Here is a 12,239-nt window from a genome sequence, read left to right as displayed (position 1 = left end):
AAAAAGAGTTGTGGCAGTTAACTTTTTGGTTTGTTTTCACCCCTGACTAAGAAGTAGGATATTTGGGATAAATAAAACTAAATATAAAAATATCTAAGATATTTTACTGAATAATAAACTAATCATTTGATACAAAATATTACAGAAGTAATCGAGTTGATACCTGAAACAAAATAACCCACCATTTAATAAGTAAAAATGTTGTATTTAACAATATTAATAAATTTTAAATGTTGGTATATTTATCAAACGTATGCAAAAGTTATTTCTGTAAGCAACAGAAGATTCAAGAACTCATTATTTAGTATTAAAATAGGATTTTGTGAACCAATCCAAAAGCACTGTTGTGCTTAAGCGTTTCGACATTACATCAGCTTTAAAGGAGTATTAAAATCATTAAAATGTTTTGGCACTGGGCGTCATCATTAATTATAACAACACAAATAAACATGGAATTAAAATATTTTTTTAAACATTTCAAACACGTTTGGTTGTCTTATCAGTACGGATTCGGATGTGGACATTGGTGCTATTACATTGAAACGCATAAGCACTTTTGTGCTTTTGGATTGTTTACTAAAAATTTGTAAAAACCTAGTTAAATACTGTTTATTGCAATACAGGAGCTTAAACATGAATTTTGCTCATTATTTATTTATGAAATACTTTTATTCCAGCAGCAATTCATTCTTTTAGAAAACCAATTGACAAATAGAGATATGTCCAACACTATTCCGACGGCAGCAAATATTTCTCCTCACCACGAGAGTTTACATGTATGTATATTAATTTCTGTCAATACGGCTCTTCTGAACCTAGTTTACTCTCTGTCATAAGTCCCACTGGGTATGAGAGCTCTGCTCCAACTACCCTTTTTAATTCAGCCATCTCAGTTAATAAAAGTTGATGAGCATTCTGTCAGCTTGCTAGAAAGCCGACACTAATGATAAAAGTAAATAACTTGGATCTTTATTTGACGAATTTTAACTGAAGATTTGGGAATGAAAATGATTGCTACGAAATTTCAGCTTCTGGCACTTTCCACACAAAGCAATACCTGCTTGCCAGTTTTTTTCTGGCAAAAAAATTGCTAACGAGATGCGTAGTACCTGCCTCAAACACTTTACTCACATAACCTCAAGAGTGTGTGATTCTTTTACAAATGAAGAGTGGCACAACAGAAATTAAATTTGGCAATGCTGACAATATTTAGAAAAAAAAACCAAGAACGGGGCTATCGGCCATTATTGAATATAAATATGATGTCTTTTCTAACAATGGAAACTCTGAAAAGAAAAATTGATCAAACATGATGAGTATTTTCAAGAGGATAAGATTGTATTAAAAGAAAAATAAATATATAGTTTATAAAAATTATTCCAGATTATTTTGGTGCCCCTATACATACACCCCATATACGTCTGTTTTACATTTGGCATTATAAAATTTATATATTTTTTTTATTTACATTTTTTTTTTTTTTTTTTTTTCCTTGGGGCGGCCTACTGCCATGCACTTAAGCCTCAAGGGCCTTTTGCGCACCCCGAAAACACCATGAGGACTACCAGTCTACAACTTCAGCAGTTCAACAAACCGCCGAAAACAACCTATCAAGTCCTCCCCTAATGCTTCTAAAAATTTACAATAGTATTTATAAAGACCTTACACAGTTCTAAAAATTACATACTTGGGATATTTCAAGTATACTGTCCTCCTATAAATAAAAGTGGAAATGAGATGTAATTGCTACAATGTATATATGCTTTTCCTAGCTTGCTTTACGTATGTCTAGTTGCTACTTGTAGCCATAGTGTCTTACTGTGTGCTAAGAAGTAGACATTTATAATGTTTAACTCTAGAACGGTCGGGCTAGGTCTGTGAGACCCAGCATTTATTTTTCTATAGTTTTTTTTTTAAGTTTCAGTTTTTATTTTAATCCGAGTGGTCGTGTACCTTCCAGGAACAACCTGAAGAGAGCGCTGTTATCTGCATCCGGTTGTTATTTCCGTCAGTTATCAGTTTGATCGGAGTCAAAGTGCATGTGGGCCTGTGAGACCCAGCCCGACCGTTCGTTCTCGTTACTGTTTTCGGCCATTCTCATTTTGTGTAAGTTCTGTTGGTTGTGGCAATTACCTGCACAATTTTGTGTTTTAGTGTTGTAAATTTGTATATATAACTGTAGAACATGACCAGGATCTTAGAAATAGTGAAATAGACCGAATATTGAACTGTGAACAGGAAAGTGACGATACAGACGCTGATCCGACCTTTGAAGTGTATAGTGATCACTACAGTAACAGCGAGTGTGGGTTCAGGGTTCAGTGAAGAAGAACCAGACAATTTAGAACCGGAACTGCATACTTCATATAGTGTTGATGATCAATCACCTATTGCCTCAACTAGTTCTGCCGAGCGTGTTTCTGCCGCACCTGAGTCAGGTACCCCTTCATGTTTTTATGTAGGTCGTGATGGAAAGACCAAATGGAGAAAAACTTGTTTTCCACGTAATGTCCGAACAAGAGCTCACAACCTTGTATCAATGCATTTGCCTGGAAGCATAAGAGCTGCCATGTAAGTAGACACACCAATTGACTCTTGGAATTTATTTTTTAACGAACCTTTGATTGAATTGGTAGTTGAATCTACAAATATTTATATTGACTCTGTACAACAAAATTACACAACTGACCTAAATATGGCTAGAAAGACAGACATAATTGAAATTAAGGCTTATTTTGGCTTACTGTATATAGCCGGTGCATTACATGGCAGCAAAATGAACATAGAGCAGTTTTCGAAAACGGATGGAACTGGAGTAGAAATCTTTAGGGCAGCTATGTCTCTAAAACGATTTCGGTTTCTAACTCGTCTGCGATTTGATAACATTCATACCAGGGAAGAAAGGAAAAGACTGGACAATCTAGCTGCACTGAGAAAACTGACAGATATGTTTATCTCTAATTGTAATAAATATTTTACTCCCTCTGAAAATGTTACATTAGATGAGATGCTTGTCCCTTACCGAGGTCGGTGCAAGTTTAGGATGTATATCCCTAATAAGCCAGCTAAATACGGTATTAAGATTTATATCCAAGCTTGCTCAAAAACCTATTATGTTGAAAACTTAGAAATATATACAGCTGCTCAACCAGAGGGGCCTTACAAAATCAGTAACAAAGCAGATGATGTTTTTCGGCTTGTTGGACCTGTAGCAGGTTTAGGTAGAAACGTAACCATAGATAACTGGTTTAACTCATACAATGTTGTAAAGACCTTGAGACAAAAAAATCTCACAGTTGTAGGTACTTTAAAAAAAAATAAACCTCAAGTTCCAGTACAATTCTTAGCACATAAAAAACAGAGTACAACATACCAGTACATTTGGTTTCCAAGAAGATGTTACCTTAGTGTCTTATGTACCGAAGCGTAATAAATGTGTACTGCTTTTCTCCTCCATGCATAATGATAACGAAATAGATGTTGATACTGGTGACATGATGAAACCAAGTATTATAACCTACTACAATAAGACTAAAGGTGGTGTGGACGTTTGCGATGCCATGTGTGGAGAATATACAGTGGCTAGGGGAACAAAACGGTGGCCTCTGTGCATTTTTTTTTTCATTTTTAAATATTGCTGCACTTAATGGTTACATTGTATTGAATTCTAATCTTCAAATATTGAAAAGGGATGACTATTTAAAAACCTTAGGAAGATCACTCATTCAGCCCCACATGGCATCATGTGCTGTGAAGCAAAATCTTCCCTGAGAAATTCGTAGTTTGGCTTCACGTCTTTCCGGCATCGAAAAGGAACCAGGAGATGATCCACAACCAGGAAAGAGAGGAAGATGTCTTAAAAAAATTAAAATATGCACAAATTGATTTCTGTCTTTTTTTATTTGGTTAAGTCAGGAAGTTGTTCCTTAGTTTCAACAAATGCGACATACATAATTTCTAATCAAAGTGAAAGACAAACTAACAATTTCAGCTCGATCATATATTGACAACTATCTTTTAGAAGGAAAATGGAATTTGTTAGTGAATTTTATGCTGAGAGGCACAGCATCAATGCTTCCGAGTAATATGTGACCTGGACAAAAACTGTGGTGTACCATAAAAACAAGTGCATGGCCTACTGTCTTGTACAGTGATGTTGATCCGTGTGAGATCCAGAAAAAACAGCAGTTATGGATCAATTTTTTTCATGGGTTATAGATTTCTTTGATACAAAAATGTAGTATTCGTTGAGCTGTATAAAAAATGTTGGAACAAAATTCAAAATTTTATAGAACTGGAGAAAAGTAGCCTAGTATGTTTATGATATTCACTATATATATTTCTTAATAGCAAAATGGGTTTTACTTAAAAAATACATCTTGTATATGTATGACTCCTGGACAAACTTATTATTACCATTAAAGCGTGTTAAGTATTGCCCTATCACGCTTTTCCTGGAGCCATTTCTTAAGCAATCCCTCGCCTGATCGATCTTCAGACCAGTAGTACTGCTTGGGTGGAGGCCCCTCCTCCAGACGTACGAAGTAATGGCAATAGCGATAGTCTATTCTGCCAGGTCTCATCCTAGCATGGCGACGAAGTCCTTTCACAGTCAAACCCTTCCCGACAAATGACTCCGCTGTAACATTTCACAATTTTTATCAGAAATCCAAATTTTGAGGGTTGGGGACACATAAAGTCTAAATTGTGGGAAGTGAACTTGTTGATCGTGGTACACAATAGTTGTCTATCGTAAATACCTTAATGTCAAACTGTTGTGCAATGAAGGTTTTAACTTCAATTTGCTCGACAACTAGGTAAGCTGTTGAAAAAAAAAGAAATTAAAAAACTATTTATAGATTAACAAGGACAAAAATATGTAATATATGTATGTGTGTGTAATTTTTATATATATTTTGACTTATTTATATGTAATATATATATATATATATATATATACATATATATATATATACACACACACACACACAATTATATTTATATATATATATATATATATATTTATCTTCAATAAGAAATAAGAAGATATTAGTAAACAATTTCCGTATTTCAGCTTAAACCATCTTCAGGGAATAAAACAAAACGTTATAAAAAGGACTATAAGATCATAATAAACAAGAACATCAACACAGAAAAATAAAGACCACCATAAAAAATAAAACGTCCAGCTCTGTTACAATTTCAGCTGTAAGAAATATAGCAATAAAAATAAAAGGACAGATGTTGGTCTGACGTTATGCAAATCAAAACTTCACTACATCGTGCAAGCAACTCAGCAAATGCAATGAACTAACACAAACTATTCCTTAAAATTAATTTTGACACAGACTCGGAAAAATTTACGTGCGTTCCATTTGCCTAAGTAAAACATTGTTATAGTTTGACATGCAAAATTCAGCACATATTAAGTGTAAAAATCTGCTTTTATCAAGTTAAATTCGGCCAGGTAGAATCACAGTTTTTTTGTTCTTATACAGTAGTATTGCCTTAACAGCACAGGGAGTCCTATGCCATGTAATTGAGTAATGACTGAGTAAGGTTGCATTTAGATTATAGTTAAAATATCTAATAGTAGACAGGGAAAAACTGTATCGATCGTTGATTTAAGTAACAAAAATTACAAACCAAGAAGAAACAGAAAAAACAGTCAACTACAGTTGAGGAATGCCAGTTTTGTATAAATAAATAACATTTTTCTTTGGAGTTTTAAATTGTCTTTGTTATATCACAATTTTTAGAATAATATAAATTAGGGGAGTATTGGTGGGAGTATTAACGTAATTATTGAGGGTGGGTTAGTGTTACCATTACAAAGGGGAGAGGTTCTGAAAGTCTGATTTTAGAGTTACATAATTACGGAATGGCCCCTATATGTTAACTTAATTCATTTTAACCAAGCCTATTCCCTGCAAGGAGGCAACTACATGGTACTGATGTTTCCTCCTGATTCTGTCATGTCCATATGACTATACTCATATATTTTTTAGATAGTATCAAGTATTACCTAAAAATGTATTTAAATCTGCAATGCTGACACTTTATTCACCTTCACTTGCATTTTATAAAATATAGCTAATACAGTACAATCAGATCAAAAAGGTGTGCAGTTGTTTATGACAAATAAGTAGTATTCCTGAGAAATATAAGGCTCATCTACAAAAGAAAAACAAGCAAGAGGTGTTAGTAGAAGGATATAACTGATTGTTTTTAACGAAATGGAAATTTTTCTACTTAATTAATCAACGAGTATCAACAATTTTTTAACTTTAATAGTCATGTACAGAAATTGATTCATTATATACAGCACATACTTCCGTCACTTTAGAATCAATATCTGCAATATATATTGAATATTTAAGCGACATACTTGTACTAAACTTCTCTTACTAAATGTTTTCCTCATGACAAGCTTGTCTCTGTATTCAAGACCACATTTATATAAGTATTTGTGAGGAAATTACAAAAACTTACCAACCCATAAGTTACTTTTGAACTCGACATTGTGCTCTTCAACAGCTAGTCTTTGAGCTTCCAGAATGGTTTCCTTAACATGAACAGCCCCTTTCCTTGGCACAAAACTGAGCTGTTTTACTGCTTCATCAACTGACATCCCCCTTACTAATATTGCCACATACCACATCTTCTTCGGGCTGTGATGGATGTTTAGCTTCATGTGGCAAACATACTGTTTAAAACAAAATTATATCACTATTTGTTCTACAACATCAGTGTTAGATGCAAAACAAACTTTAGCAGCTATAAACTCTTTCATGAAAGTATACACTGCTGAATAAGACTATTCCAATAGTAATAAATAGTACAAATTTATGTTTTTAAATATTTGAGGAATGCTATTGTGTTAATGAAGTTTGTGTTATTGGAAAAAGAACTTCGTATAGTTGAAATTTGTACAGCCATTAACATATGAAACGTCATAAATAGACCTATATCTAAGCGCATTTTTAATCCTTTGAACACAATAAGTGAGTAATTTCACAAGTATTAATTAAAGTCCCTGTAATGCCAAAGAGAAGTTACACCGCAAACTAAATTTTAAAATATTAAGAACCATAATACGAGGGCTACACAGAAAGAAGATTTCATTTTGATAAAAACAAAGTACAAGAAAAATTATATTATATACATTTGAAGGTGACACTAAAATACTATTTTTCAACATAGTCACAGTACAAATTTAGGCACATAGTTGTGAACTAATTTAAAAATTCTAGCGTTATAAAATTCTGCCGCCTAATGTAGTCACACCCTACCGCAGTTCCACATTGTCATTAAAGCGCTGCGTAGCAAGCCAGGTCTTCATTACTTGAAACAGGTGGCAGTCGCTGGGTGCAAGATCTGGCCTATAAGACGGATGTGGAAATACCTCCCACTTAAAAGCATTTAGGAATTCTCGAGTCCGATTTGCTGTGTGTTGTCATGCAAACTTTATGGTAAACTATCTTCTGCTTAACGATTTCGTGTAACAAACTCCTTGAAATTTGAGGAAAACTAATTGAGAGTTGTTATTGCGAAACGGTGGTTTTATTTAATATTCTCAACTTTAGAAATAATTTCATCGGTCACAATGCTTGGTCGTCTACTTTGTTCATCATCAAGCACATTGGTTCAGCCATTTTTAAACCTAATGCGCCACTGCACTCCACCTTTAGTAATCACATCGTCCCATAAACTCCAATGTTGCCAATAAATCTCAATTGGGTTATTGTTCTTAGCCAACAAAAACTGTATTACCGCACTTCACAACTTGCAGGATTCTCAATTGCATTACATGTTTTCAAGTGCTATTGTAAAACAGCAAAGAGCAACAGTAACCTCTCACTAACATGGCTGGATAGCCATTGTCGGAGTTAGACAAAGAACGCTCCCCTTCCGATGCCGCAGAGTGAAGGTCATTTATAAATATTACCTTGGCAATCACGATAAGCACGGAGCGTGCACCGAGCATTTTAAAGGCCTTTTGTGAACTAAAAAACTCTCCAAGAGACATAGTCTGTAATATCGGACATAACTATACTTGGCGTTTTGATCAAATGGTCTACCATTTGAATATATCCGTCTGTGACGTGGGAAGGGTTAATTTACATAGCATATTTGGTATTGTTTTATAATGGTCCATTGCAAAGTAATAAGATAAAGAAATTAACTTGTATACTTTTTGGTAAAACTCTGCAGGACATTTATTAATATTTTGAATCTTTTTTGTGTTTTAATATATTATTAAAATAGGCTTACTGTACTCATAAAAATCATTGTGTAGGAAAATTAGGTGGTATGTAATAATTTACAGATTACCGTGTTACAAGACTTACAGCAGGTCTCCTCTCTTCATCAGGCTGTTGAGGAGGGAAGACTTTTTCATTATAAGTAGGCCACTTTTTCGGTTCCGGGAATAGTGACTGTCTCAACTGTTGCTCGCTCGTGTGGAAGTTTATTCTCTGCAGAGCGACACTGGCTGGACCTAGCTGCAGACCACTGCGACAACACTGATAGCATGCGGATACATTCCCAAGCCGAGCGAGAGTTGCTATACAATTCTGGAGAACCCACATTTTTTTTCTTATCAAACCTATAATCAAAAATAAATAATTAAAATACATTAATATTATCTTACAATAATTGTAAAAGCCTCCATTCTGTGTCGTTATATTTTATGAGGTGAGGACATTCATAAAAATTGATTTTATTTTTGTCCTTTTTGCCGCAAAAAGTTTGGGCAACCCTGCTCTAAAAGTTAATCACTAACAGAATGATGGATACGAACCATGTTTTATAGTATATTCAGTATAGCAGATAGTGACAGTACTGTTTTAGTTTGTACTCACTGTGCTGCCAGTAATAATATGTATATTAGGAGACCTGCAGGTCTAAAAAGTTCCTTGAGGTCATAGATAGGCCTACTTGTACGTCTGGACCACATGGCTTCCCTGAACTTAGTAGTGCTCATGTTAATGATGCTTTCCGGTAGGCTATTGTATAGTTTGACCGCTGCTATTGGAAAACTGTCCAATGATTTTGACAGTCTATGATTGTAGGGTGTTTAGGACTTTTGCATGGCGGGTGTTGTAGCCATAAACATATTGTCTTCTCTCAAACGGCAATACATTCTCGTTCATGTATATAAGCGAGTTCATTGGCCTTGAACTGTTAATATTTTTAAGGCGATTGCAAATAGACCTACAATGCTCCAGATGGTCGAGGATGTAATGATGCACAGTACCTTCTTATGGAGAATAAGTATCCTGCTGCATCCTGGCATATGGCTCCATTGCAGAATACCATAAGGTAGGTGGCTGTGGAAAAGATGTGGTACTACTCCGTTACCAGATACTTCTCTGGTACCACGTTCCTCAGTTTTCTCAGCAAAAAGATAACCCTGGAGAGTTTTGTACAGACTTTGTCTATGTGGTAATCCCAATTTGGTTCAGCCAAAAATGAGTTATTCAACAGCCTCCCTGTTGTCTTCTAATATATCTCCATTTTGTAGAGTACAGAATAGTAATTGTGTTTTTTGGTACTTTGGGATTATACCGACCACACCAATATGAGGAACACAAACATTATAGAACGAAAAAACAACTCTTTAATTACAAACTTACAACGATTGCTAATGGGTTTTCTGTGACACCTAGAATGCAGCAATATCAAAGATGAGTTAATGTCGTAATTGACAGACAATGCGGCACGTAAGTACAACAATGTGACGCACCAGCTGAATTGAATTCAAATTCAATTCATTTCAATACTAGACCGCTCGACTTTGACCTCTGTCTGAGGATCGGGAGGGGTTTGCGATAAGAAAATTCCTGTTTTATATTTATGAAATATTGTTCTACGCTAATCAGTAGAAGCAAAATGTCAAATAACAATTCATATCTGGATGTGGTCGGTATAATCCCAAAGTACCTGTGTTTTCTTCATTTAATTTTAGTTTGTACACCTCTTGGCATCTACTAACAAGTCATCAACTTCCTGAAGCACTGAGTGTGGCAACTTTCCTCTGGGCAGATGAGTAGTGTTGTCTGCCTTCCAGACTTGTCATTCACCAGACTTAAGAATAGCAAAGGTTCCATGACTTCCCTACTTCCTGAAGTAGCCCCATCAAGCAATACCCTCCGATGTCCGTTTTCGAGTTAGCTAAAATGGTTTTGTAAACTGTTCCTTTTGATTCCATAGGATTTTAGCTTGCTAAGTAGAATCTTATGCAGCGCACAATTGAATGCTTAACTCATATCACAGGTCACAAGCCTCAAAATCTTCGATACTATATATATATATCATAACAGCGGTTATGGAACATGCACTCCTGAAGCCACATGTTAGTGTTGCTGAACAGATTACTGGACTCAAAATCAACCAACTTTTTTTCATTATTAACTCCATAAGCTTAGACACTACTGGCAGAACTGAAACAGGCATGTAATTTACTAGTTCCTCACAATTTCCTTTCTTGTAGATGGGGCTGTCCGTGCAATCTTCAAAGCGTCCAGAAATATACCTTGAATATGACACTTTATTTCTGCTGATAGAGGGTTTGCTACTTTACAGATCACCTCTTTCAAAACAAAAGCAAGGAACACCATAAATATTGGACTTATAGAGTTCTTTAGGCTTTCTACTATTTTTATAATATCTAGTGGTTGTACCTCTAACTAGTATAATTTAGGATAGGGTACGATAAGCGGACCCAGTATTTTATATCTAAGAATGTAATCATCGATACCTAATATTCGTATCTCACTCCCAGACCACCAATCGATATAAAAGTATAGTCCTCAATAACAATCATGTTTTATATTAAAATATTAATGTAATATTTACAGTTATTAAACAAATTATTATAACAAAAATTATGAAAACTGAAGACAACCATATTTGCTCCTCTCACAGTTACAGTGGTTTCTTTCCCACAAATTTCACATAATGGGTTTTTCGGTACGAGTCCAACATGTTGAAAGCACGTAAAATGTGCCTTATCATTTTACAAAGCAATGTCGTGTATTTTTCTTAAATTGACTGCCATTTTTAATGATCAAATGTTACTTATGTAAAATTGAAATAGGCTATTACCTTATGTGTATTATTTGAAAGTGTTAACAGCTGTTGATATAGATTATTTAAGTTAACTGTTCAAAATAATGAATCAGTATCGATTGATTATATCAATTCTTATGGTTAAGTAATATCATTTACCAATTTTTTATATAAAAAACCGGGTCCGCTTATCGTACCCTCCCCATAATTTATCCTACGCCTATTCTCAATATACAGTGGGTTGAAGTCCATCTCCAGAAGGTTTGTCACTGTACCTTCAACAGCCTCTATGAACAATTTGTTATGTTTCGGAATGTTCTGAGCAAAGAAACATATGCCTTTTTAGGCCTGTATGTGTAAGTTTATAATACCTTAGGCAGCTTTACATGTGTTGGAGGATGAACTGTGGTGTAGTAGTTAAAGACCTTAGCTTTTGTTACTTTCAGTCTGTACTGTTTATTTGTTTTTCAATGTAATGCATAGTACTCATCAAAGTCTTAAGTAATTTGAAAAGGTCATTTAGAAGAACTACTAACAGTCAATTTATAAATTCTTAAGCCAACATTAAGTCTGTATATGATAATAACAGACAATTTCAATTAAAGGTAGGCTGTATAAGTTTTTGTTACTGGAAAGGTTGAGTATTATAGGTTAGCAAAGTAAGAGGACACGATAACCTTATACCACTCAAAACTATTAGATAAACCAACTATCATAAAACAATAATTCCCACCTATACATCAAAAGTAGTTAGCAGAACTAATCTGCCCCTCGAATTACCTGGCCTTTTAACATACATGTTAACCCTCCTCTTAAACCCACCCCTTCTCAATCTGTTATCACAAAAATTATTCAAATCATACCTTATTTCTATAAATAATGTACAGATAATTAATGATGAGAAAATAGCAAATAAATGTCTTGCCAATGCAGGATTTTCAGGTGGGAGATTTAGGAATATCAATTTCAGTGTAAAATTAAAATTAAAACGGAAAGCTTTTAAACAACAAAATTCCTTCCAGCATTTGAAACTATACTAACCTTTGGAGGGCGGATGCAGAAAATTAATATTTCTTTCAACTAATCATGAGAACAAAATTATGTAGGAATACAAATTAGTAACAAATTCTACTGCACCGCATAACCTCAAACTCTGTATTATGTAT

At 34.5% G+C, this 12,239-nt stretch overlaps 1 protein-coding gene across 2 annotated transcripts; it reads right to left on the bottom strand.

The window, feature by feature from the left end:
• Positions 1-84: 84 nt before the first annotated feature.
• On the bottom strand, positions 85-12,239 carry LOC124361878 (39S ribosomal protein L22, mitochondrial-like). Of its 2 annotated transcripts, XM_046815926.1 has the most exons (5): positions 12,116-12,239; positions 8,352-8,610; positions 6,493-6,706; positions 4,417-4,639; positions 85-163 (listed from the first exon to the last, which is right to left on the bottom strand). In XM_046815926.1, the coding sequence occupies exons 2-4, from the start codon at positions 8,589-8,591 to the stop codon at positions 4,419-4,421; spliced, it is 675 nt and encodes a 224-aa protein (XP_046671882.1). In that variant the 5' UTR covers positions 8,592-8,610; positions 12,116-12,239; the 3' UTR covers positions 85-163; positions 4,417-4,418. The 2 variants fall into 2 exon arrangements, with proteins under 2 accessions (XP_046671882.1, XP_046671881.1); XM_046815925.1 differs by lacking the exon at positions 85-163 and having other exon boundaries at positions 3,882-4,639; positions 8,352-8,608; positions 12,115-12,239.

This window comes from Homalodisca vitripennis, chromosome 5, assembly GCF_021130785.1.
Source record: "Homalodisca vitripennis isolate AUS2020 chromosome 5, UT_GWSS_2.1, whole genome shotgun sequence".
NCBI lineage: Eukaryota > Metazoa > Arthropoda > Insecta > Hemiptera > Cicadellidae > Homalodisca > Homalodisca vitripennis.
The sequence above is the reverse complement of the archived record's forward strand: the minus strand, read 5'-3'. Positions and strand labels throughout refer to the sequence as shown.